This window comes from Anguilla rostrata, chromosome 12 (genome assembly GCF_018555375.3).
Source record: "Anguilla rostrata isolate EN2019 chromosome 12, ASM1855537v3, whole genome shotgun sequence".
NCBI lineage: Eukaryota > Metazoa > Chordata > Actinopteri > Anguilliformes > Anguillidae > Anguilla > Anguilla rostrata.
Window position 1 is genome coordinate 26,740,046 of NC_057944.1, and position 21,157 is coordinate 26,761,202.

The 21,157-nt window shown below is 39.7% G+C and overlaps 1 protein-coding gene across 10 annotated transcripts in view; it reads right to left on the reverse strand.

Moving 5' to 3' along the window:
• lsamp (limbic system associated membrane protein) overlaps positions 1-21,157 on the reverse strand; it is an 878,287-nt gene that overhangs the window by 95,574 nt on the left and 761,556 nt on the right. For all 10 annotated transcript variants that reach the window (XM_064303053.1, XM_064303058.1, XM_064303059.1 and 7 more), the window contains one exon: positions 13,521-13,753. In XM_064303053.1, coding sequence (XP_064159123.1) covers positions 13,521-13,753 — 233 coding nt within the window. The remainder of the gene's footprint in view (positions 1-13,520; positions 13,754-21,157) is intronic.

Here is a 21,157-nt window from a genome sequence, read left to right on the forward strand (position 1 = left end):
ACTTTGTTCCTTTCTGCCATTCTAACATCTCAAAACTGGGCCCAGGGGCCCCTTTTGCCACCCCCTTCCATTTTCACCTTGACTTCTGCCTCCCAGATATCGTTCAGACAGAGCACAGAACAAAGCAAGGCAATTATGGTTCTGATATTCCAATCGCAGCAACTTAATCATCAAACAAGGCCCCCGGCTCTCAATGTGGCTTCAAAAATAACTGTCAATTACGTTTGCGTTGCAGAACAAGGTCATTACACCACTACTACAAATCCTTCATCAGCACCTCAAAGCATGGACCAGCGTGTTAGCTGAGCACACAGCTTCAGGAGGAGGTCTGGGGGAGGCGCTGTGACAGCTCCTAAATCTAATAACATTAGCTTAAACTGGTCCAGGACCGACTAGGGTGCGGGTTTGTCTACCTTGACCCAAGTAGGTAATCTGATAGGGAGAAGAGAGAGAGAAGCATGTCGTCCATTCCAGGGCCTCGCCTAAGCGAAACCCATCAATCCCAGCAGGCAGGGAGGAGAGTAGATGGGGGGACATCCAACAGGTCACACAGAGTACGTATCGCATCCAGCTTCTATCACAAAGAGAAACTCAACAATGCTTTCTTAGCACATCCTGTTAAGAAAGAAAAATGCACTGAGAAAGTAGCAGGAAAAAAAACAGTTTCGCTTTGAGGCCAGATACTGTAGATGTTCAGACTAACCGAGGAGCAAATCAAACGTCGGCTACAAAGTGCGACAACTTTTGCAGACCAGGGTCACCTTTCTTCAGTCTCCTTCCCGAGCGGCTAAACTCACAGCTGGGGTATCTTCTGAAGAGGAACAGGGAGAGCTTTTCAGATTTTAGATTTCAGGCATCTTCTGAAGAGGAACAGGGAGAGCTTTTCAGATTTCATTCTTCACTTTTGGCAGCACTACTGGAGAAACTGTTTCACCAACATAATCATAGCCCCCAGCATTTGACGATCTCCACTGAAGCTCCCTCTGAACTTTCGCAGGGAACAGAAGAGATGAAATATGGCAGCGCTCATCGGAGGCCATTCTGGAGGGGGCCTTCGGTCGAAAAATCCTCAAGCATTCCCTGCTGTCCGGATTATGGTCTTATTTTCTGGTCTTTGAGGGGCAAATCCCTGGTTAATTAAAATGTATTTTTAGAGACACCACAACTGTACTTGTTTCTAAAGCAACGGAGAAGACATATTCCAAAGGTTAACCTGCTGTTTACACTGAAGGGAGCGGGGCGACAATGCAAATCAGTGTGTGCTCAGCGATTAGCCGGTCATTGCAGCCTAATGCTGTCGCAGGGTAATGAAAGCAATGTTTTTTCAAGTCAACAAACAGGTCTCCTTTCAGTTTTTGTTGAAATTGTTGAAGACATAACCCACAACTTTTGCAAACTGAAATGAATTTGTAAACTGCACAGGCGATATACTTAAAAAAAAAAAATTCACCTAACATTGCTATTTCCTGAGACAAGAAAAGTTTCAATTTGCATGCAATGAATTTTATGATAATGAGCAAAGGAGAAGAGGCTACAAAACCATGTGGAGACTTCAGCTCTGGCCTTTTTTGACTGGGGACCAAAAATACAGTTTGAGCACACAAAGAAGTTCAAACACTTTCAGCCACACTCTGCCAGAGTATTGAAAAATTCATGACCACCTTAAGACCAAAGGAAAAATTATTTGTCTTTATTACAATAGAAACACGGTGCTCCTATACAGCTAATTAATATCTGGGGGTTTTGCGACCAAATTAGCCTTTATTTTCACATTCATGTGCATTCAGTTTTCTGTTTATTTTTGTTGTTACTTTTGCAAAGCCCTACAAATAGCACTAGCTCACCAGTTTGAAAAGTGTTAATCAGAAAGATGGAAATGTTGTATGAGAGCCCCAGTCATTGCAGACAGTGTCCTTACTAAAGACACAGACGGGACCCTATAGCCTACAAAGTGTGCTTATTAAAGACACAGACATGACCCTATAGCCTAGGCAGTGTGGTTGTTAAAGACACACACTGGACCCTATAGCCTAGACAGTGTGGTTATTAAAGACACAGATGGACCCTATAGCCTAGACAGTGTGCTTATTAAAGACACAGACTGGACCCTATAGCCTAGCCAGTGTGCTTATTAAAGACAGACTGGACCCTATAGCCCAGACACTGTGTTTATTAAAGACACAGACTGGACTGCACCACCATCTCAGTGTCCCACCACTTCTCATGCATTTCACGTACACAGCTCCTAGCTCCTTCGGCGACAGATCACAGTCAGAAAAGGGGGCACGGTAGCATCCTCAACCATCATCATCAACACCAGAACCCTACAAGGTTGCATCCTGAGCCCCTTCCTGCATACCATCTACACTAAAGACTGTGTCAGCCCCTCACCCATCACCACATATTTCAAATATTAGGGTGATTTTGCCATACTTACACTACTTTCACTCCATTTCCCATTTCACACAATGGTGCGCAGACAACTGCCCACAGCTGAATGTCACAAAGACAAAAGAAGTGTCCACTGGTACACCCGGCACTCACTGCACAACTCATAAACCCACTTGTATCAGCAAAACTGTTGAGATGGTGGAGAGTTTCAAATATCTCAGGCTCACCCTGGACAATAAACTCAGTTTCGAGCAACACACCGCTGACACTCACAAACGCTGCCTGCAAAGACTCTCCTTTATCCACAAATTCAAAGCACTGTCTGCAGCCCCCCACCATCTGTTGTTGCTCTACAAAAGCATAATACAACCCATACTACTGTACTGCTCCCCTAGTTTCTTTACCATGCGAACCGCCTCCAACAAGAACAAATTCACCTGTATTACACGCACTGCCTCCAAAATCAATGGTTTTCCCACCCCCAACATCTCAGACCTCAGCAAGAAAGCCATCACACGCAAAGCACTCACTATAGCACATGTCCCCTGGCAACCCGTTCAATGCATTTTTCGGTCTACCACCATTTGGTCACAGATATAGGTTCCTAATCTGGAAAAGGACTTGCTTTTGCAGGAGTTCTGTCCCTTCTACCATTGGGTCACTTTGTTGCATTTTTACTGTCATGCGTGTATGTCTGTATTTTTATTTTTATTTTTTGTTTAACCATATGTAAATTTACGGAAGTATATATAAAAAGAAAGAAATGCGTGGCTGTATAATTGTATTTATGTGTGTATATATTGTGTTGAAGGTCAATGCTGAGGTCTTGCCATTTCACATCATGAGGTTAAAATATTAACATCCAATTGTGATGAGTGACAATGTTTTTGTATTCTGTACTATTAGACTTGAATACTCTAAATGTGAGAGCTGAAATGTATGAAATAACTGAACTATACATTATGCTACTACACTACTCCTGTTATTACAACTACAACTATTACTGCGAAAACTACTACTACTTCAGTAGAATACGTTTCCATGCAGTAGACAGAAAAGGGAAGTTTTGCAAGATGCTGTGTATCGCATTAGGAACATTTGATTTGCTTCACCACAGCCGCACATGCAGCCCTTGAGACCATACCCGGCCTAATCTGAGTAGGAAATGATACATTGTGTAGGATGAATGGAATGTACTCTAACCTCTTTCAGGACAGTGACAAAGCACCATGATGGCACCCATCGCAGCTATTAGATTTCAATTACGTTGTGAAATTCACAAAGACTGGTTTCACACATTCAGAGGACTTCGATAATCTAGGGGAAGAAGTGCATGCAAAGCCAAAAAGTAGATAAGGGCTGGGAGGAATATCAGAACTGCAAGGTTAAACACAAATTTGAGGATGACACATCTGATATTAGAGGGCAGGGGAGTTTAACACCAGATGATAAATGGTGGGAGAATGGAGCAGATGCCCTTGAAATGCAGTTTCCTTTGTACGTATGTAAAAGAAAAAAACAGGAGCATACAAAAGGGGAGTTATCATGTCAAAACAGAAAGTTTTTACACCATTCACTTGAATCCTAAACAGTGAACAGTGGCCTTTGGTTTAAATCCCAGTTTTTTCAATTTCCTTATTGGTCCTACTTTTTTATGTTAATCACAACAGCTTATAAACAAATAACAAATGAATCAGTAATCCGTACGAGTTCATATTCACCACTGCACAAATCTACTTAGTCATACAGTACATGATTCATTCACATCCTTCTGAATTCATTGTGTGTATGTGTGTGTTTGTGTGTGGGTGTGTGTGTTTGTGCGTGGGTGTGTGTGTGATGACTGCAAGGACAGGAGCACTTTGAACTTCCAGTGAAGGCTGGTGTTTATTTATAGTGCAGTGATGCACTGAAAGTGAAAATATGTACATCACAGTGATGACAAAAATGCGAAAAACAACAAGAAAAAAATAAAAATAGAACCCTGGCCCAATGTTACCAAAAACAGCTCATCTTTTCTCAAATCTAGTGTATGCGAACTCGCAATAAAGTTGAATGTAAAGCATTCATGACAGGATAATTAATCAAATTGATAACACACACTGATTCCTTTGTGTAGACTGTCCTGTGTGCGATATGCAGTTACATAGAGGATTTATTGGCAGGAATCTATATTCCCATAATTGGCGCTGTATTTAAATGATTATGGTGACAGTATTCACCATAATCAGTCCACTGGTCTGCAGCACATTTCTGGCATGTTATCCTCCTTTTGTCATGTTTCAGCTCCTCCCCCACCCCCATCCGCCACCCCACCCAGCCTTTTTGAAAAACCGAAAAGTAAAATTAGATCTTTTTAGGGGGAGTACAACGGTCAACGTTTCACATTATTGTTCTGTAAACAGAACCCCCGAAGTGCCAACAAAGTGCCAAGACCCTCTTCATCGGCTAGGAATCCTGAAGTGGTACTGAACACAAGCGGTCCCTCTCTGAGAACATGATGGAAGTTTGTCAGGCATGCAGATTCTTCCTGTACAACATGTGGGGAATGCGCCCCTTTCTCCCCACCAAGTCAATCCAGCTCTTAGTCCATCTCCCACCTGGAAGACTGCTGGCCTCCCTTCCTCTGCCTTTAGACCTCCGCAGCAAATCAAGAATGCCGCTACTCATCTGACCTACAACCTCCCCAGACTCAGCCATGTCACTTCCCTTCTCATCTTCCTCCATCAGCTACCTATATCAGCTAGCATCAAATTCAAGATCTTGGTGTTAGACTATTAGGCAGCTAAAAGGACAGCTCCATTATATCTAAAAATAATAATAATAATAATAATAATAATAATAATAATAATAATAATAACAATAATAACAACAATAATAATAATCACATTCTCAACAGTAAACAGTAAAATCAATAGAACAGTAAAATAAATAAAGTGTCATAAAAACTGTGTTTATCAGTAGGCACCTTGAATTACGTGATTTTAGATAATAAAACGGCAGTGGAGATTAACCTTGCAGAAATCTGTGCTAGGACAGATTTATCATCAGCCCTCAGTGGCAGTTATTGAAAAACAAGATGAGGATGTCAAATTATACTTCTCTTTGCTTCCCAGAGAGCCCAATATGTTACTGTAACTTTCCACACTGTTGCAGCAAAGTCACAGTCGACAACAAAGTTCTAGCAATGCTTTTGCGACATTTCTTCTACCACCCCCCAACCACATCATCCCAGCTACGTTGTAAATAGTTCCAGAGCACATTTATACTTTTTCCCTGCAGGAGATGTGTTCTCATTATTTTGTCTGACTGCCAACAACCTCCACAACCTTCTGGAACTGAAGAAATAAGTGTTATTTGGATACCTGGGTTAAGAGTCAGGGTGGGATATGTTAGCCAATATATCAGCAGGGCTGGAAACAGTGGAAGCCGTTACTGATAAAATAAAGAACGAGGGCCCCAGGAATGATGAGACTTCTCAACTTTCCCCTCACCATATAAAATATAGTAGCCCTCTACCTGAAGCCCTGTAGATACTCCCTGAGTTACACACATCAGCTGATAGTCCCATTTAAATGCATGAGGTGCCCTTCTGCCAAGCATAAAATAAAGATTAAAGGAGATGCCTTTTCCGGGGCTGTAGGCAGGTCTACAAGGAGAAAGCGGAATGCTAAATTGTTTCTTTGACTAAAACATAAAGCATTCCCTTTCATTACGGGGTTCAAAGGGGACAGGCCACAGGAGCTGCTTTCAGTGATTCTGTCCTCTGTACACAGAGACATTAAAACAAATGGAAGGATCATGAGGAAGGAAGCCGCCAGCTTCGTCACTGTGAAGACCTTCCCGTTAAATTGCTTGGCATTTCTAGTGTTAACAATGTCCCCCATGAGAACGCAAGACAAGAAGTACCAGAATATCTCTTACAATGGAGTGTCGATAAGGAGCTTTTGAAGCGACGGGGGGTTTGGCTTTGGAAGCGATGCTGAAAGGTTTCGATTGTCCCGTGATAATTGCTAAAGGTCAGTCTTCTTCTTTGCCCAGTCTTGAAAGCAGACAATGTACATTCCCCACTCTACTCCAAAGACTCACATTGTACCTGAAAATGACCGAACACCCAGCTCTAAAGGCTGAAGTACAGTCTTCCGATTCCCTCCTTAAATACCACACTGTCCCTACGGGTAGAATCTGGATGTTTAATTTCAGTACAGTTAAATATTTAATCAGAACTTCCGTAATTAAAATTGAAGACATATTTTTATTACATGCATAGAAAAGCATAGCTATGGTTTTGTTAAAACTAAACTGGGCTACTTCAAATGTATCAGGTGGTGATGTCACAAAGGTCAATGTTGATTGGCAGCCTACATGACAGTAGTTTCTAGTGAAATAAAACTAGTGTAGTCTAAAACCCAGTCTTATCACAGACAGCCTGTTTTATCAAATATGATTTTTCTTCCCTCAGTCCAGAGTTAATTGTGCCCCGTCTTGACAACTCTGTGACCGAATGGAGAGGGAAATTGTATGAGTGTCTCTTGGGAAATACCATGAAAATCCTCTTGGGAAAATGCTATTGTTCTCTCTCAGACTGATGGGTTATGCATTCATTTAATACCTCACTTGAATTGCTTTTCTTTTTTTGCCAAATAATGTGGTCTTTCAAACAAGATTGAACTTTCCTGAAGGGAAGAAATCAATGGTATGAAGAAAAAATGAAAATTAAATATGAAGATGGAGCATAATGTTGATTCTAGGCAAAAACAACTACCTTTAAAGTGACAGTGAGACCTGGCTATGCCAAAAAGCACGGAGAGTCAAATAGGAATTCTTGTATTGTGGACATTCCCCAATACAGGAATTTTCACTTTTTAATACTGAAAAATCAATACTGGTATAAGCTATCTTAGAAAGGGAATGGTTAACAGGGAGGACTGAGGGAAGATGAGCTTGTGTGTGTGAATGAGTTATGGATTCTGAAACGGGTGCTAGGTGTCACCGACACACACAATGTATTTTTAATCACACAAAATGAAAGTAAGAGGCAGTGAAACGTCTCTGTCAATTCCTGTCCAGAGTGTGAATGGATACTTTTATTCTTATATGTATATATATTCTTGCACAGTCCTCAATGCCCTCTAGTGTGGGCATAGTTCTCCCTCATGTTTCTCACAACCTCCTAGAACATGAGATTGTGGAGTGTCCTCTCAAAGTTGTGGGACAAAGAAAGTAGCTTCAATATGTATGAAACACCACTTAACCTTCTAACATATATTGTTTCCTACTTCATTTGAGGAAATATTAAGCATACATAGGAATCCATTACTTGTGACCTATCTACTCAATAAAAGCACTAACAATGTATTCTTGACATTCAAGCATTTGTAAACAACCATGCTGCCAATGTTAGTTCATAAGCTATACTTGCTGAATCCATGACACATTTGCTTGACTAACTACCTCACACAGCAAATGATACATCATTCAAAAAAACGTAATAAAAAGTAATGAAATATTGAGGTTAATAATGTTGGCCTAATACCACCCCTGTTGGGACATAGTCCACATCATGTATAAAGCTCCATTATTTCAAACAGTTGAACTATCAGGAATTTTGCAGCTCTCACGATGGTATTTTTAAGTAGTTGGTGAACTATGTCAGCCAAGATCCTAATTTAGTTACATTAGGAGATTTGTAATTGTTTTTTTGCTCATTATGGGCCAACATATTGTAGCCTGTAAATCAAGGCCAACACAATGCAACATTATCCATACCAATGCAAATATCCTTACATGTCTTAGCTATTATAACACATCCATTGTTAAAGTTAGCTGGCTAGCTTGCCAATGCTAGCTAACCATGGTTGCAATAAAGCAACTATGCTAGCTAAGGTTGTTTTTGCAGATACATTTTGCAGCAAGTAGATTAGCTGCACATTTGCTAATCAGATAAACATGCAAAAACTGAAATTATATACGGATCTGAAAAAGGGAATACTTTTAAACAGTACCACAAAAGGACGAACCTGCAATGTTTAGGGGCCCATAGATTTATGACACAATAGAAGGTGACTAATATGAAAAACTGTGACATGTCAGGCCACACCAGACTATTTTGCTGAACTGACCACCGTGTTTGAGCTGTAGAGAGAATTCTCTGCAGTTCCATTTCTTTTAAATGCAATCAATAGACTAAGCCAGTGCTGTCCATAACACAGCACTCCACCACTTTTGACATTTTAATGACTGGACTCTGGTTCTTAATCTTATTCAAGTGTTCCCATACCTTTTTAACATTGACAGTATGCTGCCTGTTATATCAATCATGTTCATTCACTAAGTTCAGATAAATCACTTCTAATGTTAACATCGATAACAGCAACAGCCTTCCTGTAAGTGTGTGACATCACGCATTGGCCAATTAAATTATGAAGTCTTAAACGTTACAGACTTTTTCTTCTTTCCATTTCCCACACAGGTCATTTAGAAACCAAACCAAAACAAATAGTCATTATATGCCACATGTCTCAACCACTTTGTTCACAAGTTTAGTTTTAACAAGCTATTAAGTTTATTTTAGTGCAGCAAAGTTTGAGCCAAAAATGGTCAGACTAGAAGCAACTTACCAAGGAGCAGTTTCCGCTGAAAAAGTTCTGTTGATGCTCATATCAATTACCAATACATGTAAATATGCTGAAGACAGATTAAAACATCAAGCCTTAGTAGAGAGGTCATTTCAAGTATGCCACATCTCAAGTGTTAACAGAGCGAACAGAGACAAATTCTAATTAAAAGTATTTAAAGAAGTGGGAGGCTTTGCCATGTCTTAGCCCAGTCATGAAAATGATATTTTCAAATGGAATGAATAAATAAGAGCAATGAGGGTGATGCGAAAGTTAACGCCTGGCCTGAATGCGTTATTGAAAAGCCAGACGAGCTTTCCCCATTATACTGATTCATGCCTATTGATGCAAAATGATGCAAACTGTTCCCCTTCAGTTGTGTCAGGACTGATTGGCAGCACTGCCAATCCGCAGATATGCACTGCAGCCATGCTTAAATGGGTCGATTACATTAACAAACATATGCTTTCCTTTCTGAAAATTTCAGTTCGAGATGGTGTATGCACAGGCTCTGGTGATACAGGAATGTTTGCAGCAATTTGTCGAGGTGAGACGACTGACATTCATGATTCATCCTTATCTCCGGGGCCTGCTTCTAATACACACGGCTGTTTGAAATGCAGCCGAATTTGGATTGGCAATTCAATTTAACCTATCAACTGGACTATTTGAATCCACTAGCATGCCATTCTGAATTTAAAAGCAGCTCATTACTGAAAAACATAGCTGGCTGCCCCACTGTTATCTGCTGTAATTTCTGCTGCAAACAGAACCTCAGCTGAATGGTTCAATACAAGTTGGGGTCAATACTGCCTGAAGCGCATTCACACATGCAACATTTTTTAAGATGGATAATCACAAATTTATTACATTCCTAATGAAAAGTGCCAGTAGCCTAGGGAAGCTAAGAATATGCTTATGCAGGCTATGTGAGTTATCTTTATTTCCAATAATCTGTTATGATACAGAGACCTTTGTTCAGACTCACTTATCTTAATTATTAGATTTATCTTTGTCTCATTTATTCACTTTTCAAAGTTATTGTGTGATTGATACTTTTATTTTTTTATCTGCTTTGTATGTTAACTGCAGGCTATTCATTCATTTCATGGATAATTTGTAAAAGGAAAAAAGTAATACATAAAAATAAAAAATGATAAAGTTAAAAAATATTTTTTTATAATAATAATTTAAATAATAGGGCTAATGTTATCATTTGGGGCTTATTTATATTTATGTAATATACTATATACAGTACTAATGACTATCAGATTATGATATTGCCACATCTTCACCAGAAACAGGGGCTGGGTTCTGAGGGTTTATGGCATGGTATTGCCCATATTTGGACATTATCAGCTCCCAGAGTCAGCTGTCAGAGACACACCATTTTTTATCATTTGTCAGCCATTGCTGTGATGAAGACTGTCAGACTTGCATCAAAGACAGGAAGACTTGTGTTAGAATCACTCTTGACTTGATGTCATGTTTGTGATATCCACGATAGCACAGAGTGACTGAAGAATGAGAGACAGATGTCTGATTACAGGTGGGCAGAACTGAAACACAGTGAGAGCGGCATTTTGATACTCAACCAGCCAATCACTATATAGCATTTTGCTTCCATTAATTTAACTTGTTGGCTTTGTTAGGGTTCGAGTGAAAATCTACAGGACGGTAGAACTCCAGGAGCAGGGTTGGTTACCACTGTGTTTGATACTGACAAAGGAGGGATTGTGAAACACATGGGATGGACTGCTGCAGTGGTATCAAACAAATAGAAGCAATCGTTATAATTTTATGACCAGTTTCTGTCAACAGCAGCTTGGAAAATATGCATATCCATATCAGGGTAATGGTCAAATAAATTATAAAATGCAATTGCACTTATGATAAGTGGTTTGATACTATTACATGAGGAATTAAATTAAATCAAAATGAAAAGATTCAATAAAATAGAAACACCCAACACTAACTCTATTGGAGAGCAAGAGCATATCATACTGTGTTAGTGCCCTCCTCATGTTAACAATATTATGACTGCCAATGTTCAGCTCATGTCTAAATTTCAGTGCAGCCAAAAAATAAAACAAGTAAAGGGCTATGGTAATTGGCTGCTTTACTGTTAACATGCTCCCGCTCCACATCAAAAGTCACACCCACCTCCATTCATAAGGCCGTGACATATTGAGTGATTGACAAGTCATTCTGACATCTGAGTGGCTGTGACACAATCCTTAGTGACTCTGACACAAGTTTCACTGACTCCGACACAGCCATCACCGTCAAACTATAATAACACGAGAACCTGACAACCGACTCTGACAGCCAACATTCAGATCAACAATTTTAGATCACAAATTCTCTCCTCCACTTATTCACAGTAAATGGACGGAGTTCAAAAGGACGGACTCCTGATATCATGCCTAAAGATGATCACTTTACAATTTCTAACAAAGGGACTGCTCCTGAATAATAACATCAGAAAACATGAATATGATTACCAAACTCTGCGGGGACAATTATACTGCCTTATACTATTTAAGTTATTATGGCTACTCTTAAAACACACCCAGATAACTATTCACATTAGCTTGCTGGCAGAAAAAATAAATTAATGAATGGATATATGAAATATGTTTTCTGACAGGCTGTTCAATTCAACACAAGAGTTAAAACAGTTCTGAAAGAGAGCTCCTGAATGAGCAAGTTTGGATTAGGTAAGAAGGGACCTGCTGCCAAACAATCCATTAGAAATGTGCTCATCTGTGGCAGTACTCTGCTCAAGCAATTAAAATGTCACATGGTCATTATGCGGCGCTAAGATAAATGGAAAGGCAAAGGAGACGTAGAGGAATGGTTACAATCATCTCATGTTTAATGAGCTACTATGGATTTCAGCAACACTGTACAAATTACTTGCATAGATCCACTTTGAACAATTTAGCTCAATGGCCCTGATTATAGTCTTGACCTTAAACAATAAATGTATTTCTTGCAAGAACATTTATTACTAATTGATAAAAAAGGCAAGATATTTGAATCTGTGTTGATTAAGGGTAAAATTATCCTTTACTGTTATTCAGTGCCAGTAGTATTAACATTTGAATATGGACCAGTAAAGGAAAATGACTGTGGTGTAGCAGTTTAATATTGAGTTGGAAAATGAAAGTAAGTAACTAAATAAATAAATAAATAAAATTGCCCTGTGATAGACCGACGAACTGTCCAGGATGTATTCCTGCCTCTTCCCAAATGCACTCTGGGATAGGCTCCAGCACCCCCCATGACCCTAACCAGGAATAAATGAGGATAGATAATGGATGGATGGATAAAATTACATTTGAAAAAAAAACAGCCTTACCCATTTCCAGTCTTCAAGACTATGCAACACTTTTCTGTGTCCCACCAAAATGAACCACACCAAACCCACCTTATATTATTTGTCTTGAAAATATGAATAGCTGTTTATATTTCTGAAAGCTAAAATACTGTATATAATTTTAATCCAGTTACCTATGTGATTGGAAAAGGATAAAAGCCAGGTGTTCAAACATTCAGAATAAAATAGGCATGCTTGACATTACATATTTGCACATTCCTTTAAAATATACTGCATATTTTGAGTTACATAAACTTACTGGAACAGCTGTGAATGTTTATTTACAGAGCTGTACCAGAAATTAATTATTTGAAGATGCTGCATCCAAATTCGGCAGCCTAGTGTACAAGATCGTGTAATGGTAAGTAAATCATCTCAGTCTTCTAGTGTAAATCTCCACAAAGCCTTTTGGGTCACAACAAATTTCCCGATACAAGAAAACCGCCCAAACTGGATACAGAGGATATAAAAGATTACTGAAACATTTTATGGTAAGATTATTCCTCTCTCTACCCCAATCAAAATTTCACACATAACGTAGCTTTTTTATCTTTTGCCTACTTTGAAAATGTCAGGGGAGTATAACTGTGATGCGTACATGAAGGGATATTTAACGCTGGGCTATATTTACTGTTGACACTGAATATTTTACAAGGATGACTACTGTAACATTTATAGAGCTATCCATCTACTTATGGTTAGAAGCAGACAATTTTCACACCCTAGATAAATCTTTGCAAGTCTTGAGAAATAAGATGACATGAATAGGAATAAGGCGAGCATTTGTCATATTTTCTAGTTCCTTCTTTCAGAGTGGCATTGTCCTGCAGTGCAGTGACAGCACACATCCTAAATGGCAATGCAAAGCAAGAGCTCGTACAGAAGCCCAAATCCTCAAGGAATTGCATTCTGGTATGTGTCCAAGATGCCTGATACAAAGGGCCAGCGTAATATTTCTTTCTTTCTTCTTTTTTCCCCTCAGCAAGATATTACAAACTTTGACAGGCCAAGACGAAGACCTGTCAGATGCCACTCAACGTAAAACGTTAAAAGAAAGCGTCACTTGGAGTTGTTGGTCAATAAAACATGACACAGCGGGCTCTCCTGTCAACCGAGTTGCTTTGACCCACCTTGGACGATGAGATAGACCTGGGAGGTTTTGGGCTGCTGTTTAGTCTGTATGGAACAGGTGTATGGCCCCTCGTCATACACGTCCACCTTCTGTATGCGCAAGCTGTACTCCAGCTGGCCTTTAGTGACTAGGTCCACTCGAGGGTCCAGAGACCACTTGTCCTCCCCGGCAAAGATGATGTTGGAGCGGTTCAGCCAAGCTACCTTTGACACTTTGTCATCCACGTAGCACCTGTGCGGAAACACAAACAGGGAAAACTGAGCCGACGATCATGAGGCAGCAAGGAATCACCTGTCTCTCCAGATTCTGCTTGAAATTCGGCAAGTACTGCAAAAGATGTCATATTTTGTTTCTGCATTTTTATGAAACACGTACCTCACTCAAAGTACCTGACACAAATGTCATATTACATACTATTTATCAAAACATATTCAAAAAACCCTCTATGCCTTCCCTTCCATGTGTTAATTCTACTGACAAAGACGTACCTATCGACAGTGTGTTAGGGTCCAACCATTGCACTCTCATTAATTGCTACTTGGTGATTTACGACTCAAGGCCTTTTCTTTGTGCAATTATTGCAAGCTGCTTTGGCTAAGAAGATCGGCTAAATGACTAAAATGTAAATGTACTGATATTAATGATATACTGTAAGAGAAAACTACTATGTGTGCTTCTAATTTGTGATGCCAATGTAATTCTCATTTTCTTTAGGCAGCCTATAAACAAATCCCAATTTCAGAACAACCAACCAGATCTCTGTTGTTCAACAAAAAAACACATCTGGTAATCACCATAATGTACATTCTGGGAAATTATGCGTGTGATCAGATCACTTTTGGTACTAGTTCCAGGTGTTCAATATTGCGAACGGAACTTAGGGCAGAACAAGCTGTCTGTATCACCACACTACCATCTGTGTCACTAAAACCTTAGAGAAGGATGCAGTCAGTCCAACAGATTGTTTTCTCAAAATGAGTCCCAAATGTTCTGTTCAGCCATGCAGCTTGGCGTCTCTACCTTTTTCATTTTTACTCTACGGTTTGAATGATTCAAGAAAGGAGAGAAGGGACGATCCATGAAGAGTGCACTGAACATGGAAGAAAAGATGGAAAGAGGGCTGCAAGGCAAGCTTAATAATAACCTTTCAGGGGTGGAGAGGAAGAAAGTGAATTAAGACAGATTCTCAGATAGAGACTGGTCGGCAGAGAGGCAAAGAGAGGAACAAGGGAGATCCAGTTAAGCTCTTGATTACTCCTGTTTCTTGTCTCTGGGTGTCTGGAGCGATTTTAAGTTACATTTGGCGGCCGTGTCCCCCAACCCTTCACCACTTAAGTAGCTGTCGACTTTATTTCACTTCATTTGGCCTCAATGCCAAAACTGTCACTGGGGCCTGAAACTGGCTTCAGAAGGAACGACAATGTCACTTTTGATCAAGTCTTTGGAGAGACTTCAGCAATGCTGTTCCACAGTGAATGATGTGTTCTGATTGACAGAGGGTTTTTTACACCGAATTACAACTTCCCTGATTTTCTGTGAGGCAGCTACAATTGGAAGCAACCAAGTCAAAAACCATCAACATGAAATATTCAGCACAGCCATTATGCACCTGTAATTAAGTGAACTGGGGTATTTGTTCATCCTTGAATACTGTCTGAAACCTTGCCCTGCTTTAAAAATATAGTCATATTCAATATTCTAGAGCTCCCTGCTTTCAAGGTTAGCCTGTTAAACAGGAACCACTACAGACTCTGCATTTAGCACATGAGTTTGTACAGATATCTTTGCTCTGCACACATCAAGTGCAATTGATGAAGACAAAAAACACCTTGAAATTTCCAAAGACTTCTTAGACCACCAGCAACTTTTGTTTATTTTTTTGTTAATTAGGGAATTATTAGCTTACATCTTAGACTGGCAAATCCAGTCCATGGACATGCAGGCTGATTAAAGCAGCTAATTAAAACCAAGAACAGGGTGAGATGAGGTCCTGAACATACATTCACAATGACCAAACTGCTCCTTAATGTTCAGTACCGACAGGTATGTTCCCTCACCCGCTATCCTCTGGTCTATTCTGGCCTATTATGCCAATCACGGGCATAGCGTTTAATTTCTGCGTGAAAAATGAACCATCACCATAAGCAATCCTGACAGCAAACAGTTTAACAGTTTGAAATTCCCCTCAGGAATTGTGCCTTCACTATAATATTTTTCTTTTTTTATTTAAACTGAACACAAAAGTATTCTTTGGCAGAGTTTTCTGGAAATAGCCCAGCACACAGAAATAAGAACGTTGGATTTTCTGTGCTGCTGTCCGACACACAAGCATCTGGAAACTAAGACAGTAACTCTGACAAGCGATCCAAAAAAACACAATTTGGATGCCCGTTACCCCACTCTCCAGTATTAATATTAATTCCTTGATTGGACCACATAAAAAAGTGCATCTTTTAAGACATTTTATCTACATTTCTGGTAAATGTTGCATCTTGTATATTTGTATATATGTACATACTTATTGTAACCAAAGCCTTTTAAATGACACTCATCCATGGAGGAACAGCCAGCATGCATGGAAAAGAATACATTGTTACGGAATTGTTTTCAGTGTAATTTTACTCTTTTTTACTGTCTTTTGAGTTTCATAAATCTCATAAGAATGGAAGGAAGCAAGTTCACCACACAGAGCTTACACATTCAGACCATGAAAGACCGGCTTGATCTCAGTCATAGCTCTCACCCCTGACCCCTGCGGAACCCTCTAATGGGCTATTTATTCTGGGGCAGGGGTTATCCATGCCTGTTCCAGAGGGACTGCACCGTTTCTCATTCTGTATGTAACCTTTAATAAAGAACCTTTTCCTAAAATTGCCTGCAACTGTAAATTGGAGGTTAAATGCGTACAAGCTCTTGCATTTAATATACATATGAAAAGGCCCTAGATTGGCAGCAAGCCATCTGGGTTAATCCCTGTGCAGAACAGAGAGAGCACGGGCTCTCGCTTCCTGCTGGCTGACGAGCAGCAGGAGGTATTGGCTATCTCTCTCTGTAAAAGCCGATACCCAGTCACAGAAGTCTCTGACGGGGTACACTGTATATTCAGAGAGATGGAAGGGGCTCAGCGACTCCCATGACAGGGACACGGGCACTCTTGCCCGAGTGCGGCCTCTGCTCTCTGAATCATAAACAGATCACAGACAATCAGTTCCTGGAAGTATTTATCTCATTGGTACAGCATACATTTTACAACATACAGCACATACTGTATCATAAACTCCCTCCTTCAATGACTGATCAAACTCCCTCCTTCAACATGCCCAAAGCATGTCAGTCAAGAGAGTTTCACATTTTGTGTTTATATTACATTTTTATATTATACATTATAGTAGTGGATTATTATCAGCCAGCCATTTTGTACCCAACATCCTTTAGCCGTGACTATAATTATGACATACTGGCCTCTCTAGTCGGACTGCTTTATTAAATGGCTTTAGAGTGACAACTCTAGAGTTATTTTCAGCCTTATATCTGATAATAAGAGAATTTTGCAGAGATGCATGATGGAGACCACATTTTTGTTCCATTGTAATATCCTAAAAACGGACCGATTATGGTGTAATATTCTCCAATTAAGGGAAATGATCAAAGCATTGTAGTACATCTATCGAGATATTTTTTATGTGACAATGCAGGACTTTTTTTCAACACAAAGAATGATTTCGGTGCTAGCTTCACCTTGTTAAGCTCAAGCTCAAAGCTGTATGAAATTAACTTGAACCCACTGCATAAGAAGAAAATTAATGACAGTTGTATTGTTTTAAATCTCGCTTTGCGCTTTATTTCTATATAAAATAAATGTTTGGTTATCCAGACATTCTCAAGTGAAGAAAAATAGCTCTTTTGATGGAAATGTGCCCAACAGCAAGGCGACGACAGTGTGCGTGAGGTGTCTCTGGTCAACCGAGTGACAGCAAGAAGGAAAAATAGATAAAAAAGAAAAAAAAAAGTTCCAGCCAAAGGTACATCCATGACTAGAATACAGCAAGAGTTCACCAGGCTTCTCTCTCTCTCTGAATGACTGTGAACTTTACTTGTTGATAACTGTGCCCCGGAGCTAATTAGACTCTCAGATAGGTGGAGCTCGAAATGGCACTCAAAAAAGAGGGCAAAAAGCAGAATGAGGTGAGGGCCCAATTCAGCGATTCTCAAATCAAAACCATCTGACCACCATGACAGGACTCACAGGCCTTTTTTAAAAAATAATGCCAATCCTCATTCAATCCCTTTATCTACAATCAGCAAAGCCCTAAAATGTGTGGCCCCAGCAAAATCGAACAGAGGAGGTGATGAAGACCACCTACAATTCCTGGGCAAGGCCACAGCCAATCACAGGTCGCCCTGTGAGACTGAGTCAGGATTAGATTCCAGATGTGGGGTGTGTCAGTGCACTGATATCAGCCCTTATATGGATGTGCTACCTGTGCAGCTGAAGGCAGAACCTTCATGCAAGCAGCATAGATGCATAGGGAAAATTAAGAGGGCAAGACAAACAGAGGATAGAGAGAGTTTATTTTTTTAATTCCATTGAAGTGAGGGCCAAATTGATTTTTTCAATAAGCCACCTTAGGTGTTCATCTCCTCTACTTTAAATTCTGAATGCACAAATGGGTGAAATAAGCTTCACATTACTGTCAGATGAGCTTTAATCCAGAACCCACACTGGCCACAAACAGAGCCTTGTAGAAACTCATTGCAAAACCCTTCTCAGCATAACCACAGCAAATCTATTTAAATGTTTTTCGTGTAATTCATGAATCTTTGATCAAAAGAATACTTGTGTAGTCCTTAGATAAACAGTCATGGATTTAAATTTACAGAACAACATTATAGTTAATTCCAAAATCATCTACGGCCGATGGATTTTTTTTTTAAATTGAACAATTGTAATATAATGTACCATAAGTATAAGTATCACTAGCAAATTAGTGAAGAAGAAAAAAAAACCTGCAAGGCAATGTTTTGTGTAAGAGAAGAGAACTTTTCCTTGACTGCCTAATATAAAAAGATCTGCTGTTAGTTTGTAACTAGTACAGTAGCAACATCCATAAATCATGGTGGAAATGTGACTTAGATTATCATGGTTTAAATATTTAAAAAGAAATACTCAGAAATTCACAGAATAATATAATTTATATTTTTGAGAAATATATTTATTGAAATTTTAGATATTTATTTTGTTATAGCGGACTCTGTGAGCCTATTATTTTGTACTTTCTAGGATTTAAGGCTAGGTATCAGGTAGCGATGTTTGGCATTTCTCTTAGATTGATAAAAACAGTGCTCGGATTCCTCAGAGCCAGACGTGTCACAGGAGATCAGGGTCATTACAGTGGAAAAAAGCCCAGAAGGGGGGCCCTTAGGAAGGATGAGTGAGTGGGTCTCTCAGCAGCAGACTGCAGTAATGATGTGCGTTTTACCAGAGGGGGAAAAGCACTGCCTGCGAAGCCACAGCTCTCACTGCATAGAGCCTGCTCAGCTCCTGTTGTTCCACTGCCAACACACCAGCAAACAAAGTGGTGATAAAGGTGACGGTGGAGCAACTGATAGATAGACATAACATAACATAACCTAACATAACATAATGGCGAGAACAGGCCATTCAGTCCAACAATGCTCGTCGTTTTCCTAACTAAATTAGTGCATATACAGACAGAAAAATAGATAGATACATAAAGACGAATACATATATAAGCAACAGTAATACAGCTGCCATTGTTTTATCGGTAAAACTTATGATAATGTACAAGTGAAACTGTTGTATTTTTGTTCACATGTATTGCAATGTGGTTATTTTGGTATATTGATTAAACAATGTTACCCTAAATGTGCATGAAGCATTTACCGGGGAGAGGAGTGTCCTGTGTAATATGGGTTCAGATGGTATGTTGTGTAAGAACTGTGTTATGTGGGCTGAACTGGTATGCTGTTCATTAAATGGAGTGGGTCCTGGTAAGTTTCAGTCTAAAGAGCAGCTCCACTTGCTGTTAGATCAGAAGCTGAACCCCTGTAATCGGCAGCAGACTTCAAGGATGAATCGGTATAGAGACCTTCAGGGCTGTATATACGGTATTAGTCCTAAAATGTGAGGTTATATTCCCTCCTGTAGCCTCTAGGGCTGACATTTTATTCTCCTGTCCAGGAGAAAGGGCTATAGAGCCAGACACATGAAGCTCCCTCAGATGTTAAATCTTGAACCAATGATTTGTGGTGCAGCTATAAAAAAATAAATAAATAAAAAAAGTCCTGCTGGGCAATTCTCCTCGGCCTATTCTTAAGATATCCAACTGACCAAAGGCCAAATCACAGTTCTGATGCCAGGTGTTACTCTTCTTCTCCCTCACACTAACAAGCCACATTCTGAAAATGGCTCCAGATTCTCTGACTCCAAGCAGCTGGCCCTTCATTTTATTATTAATTTTCTTATTTCTGTCAGGGCCTCCTCATGGCGGCCCAGCCTGACGGCTGTCTCTCTTGTCACTGTGGCACAGGTCTGGGTTTTGGGGAGCCTTGGTGTAGGAGCCTGGCTTGGGCTGGACTCTAATGAGGTACCAGACAGATGCCATGGCTGACTGCTCCTCTCAGAGCAGAGGGCATAACGGCCTCTGCACACCCGGCTACAGTTCGGGAGACCAATTACCTCTCAGTGTGGCAGAAGGAGAACAGCCACACAAATGCACATAAGTTATGGGCTTTCAGGTGAAAGAGCCATCTGCCTCACACACTATGGTAAGAGCTTCTGTTTTTAAATGCATTGTCTCACAAACTGACTCACTTTAAAGGGTTCATTCAAAAGAAAAAAAAAAAAGCATACAATACCTAAGCAAGCGGTGTTAGCCTGATTTATATTCTTGGCTCAGAAATATTCTGTGCTAAGTGGATACTGGGGTGGAGATCTGGTTCTCTCCCTGTAGTACATCAGGAATTCTGAAACTGCAGTGAGGGTATTACTCCTGGAAGATGTATGAAGCAATTCCCACGAGAAGATATGGAGCCTGTCCATACCACTGTCTCAAATGCTCAGTCATAAATGCTTCCATCTATTACATAAATGGTTCTGTTCTCACCATCTACAGCGTAAAACAATGCTGAAAAAAAATCCTGTGTCATGTCATGAAATTACTTATTGTATTGTGACAAAATGCTGACATTTTCTATATATTCTGGGTACAGTCATAAAAAATAACAATTACTCAGCAGTAGATTTCTATTTCATTTTCTCCAGACTATATTCTTTCAAATAAATATCTATTTATCTACAACAGATTTTAGAGTATTTACAGATTACGAAACTTCATACTTAATGATTGGTTAATTATTTTGAAAATATAACTAACCTGAACTAATACATTCTGTGGAGTTATAAGTGTAATGCTGTCGACAAAATCTGGAGCCAAAGAGAATCTAGCCAACAACACAGCTAAAGTTAATCTAGGGAAACAAAAAAGTTAAGGGGACAAAAATACATATTTATCAGAAACCAAGCATGCACACAATTGTCTGTGTGTTCATGGTTTTTTCCTGCATTGAAATGTCTTAGACAGGACGCCTAAGTGTGTTTTTCAAGCCTCCAAA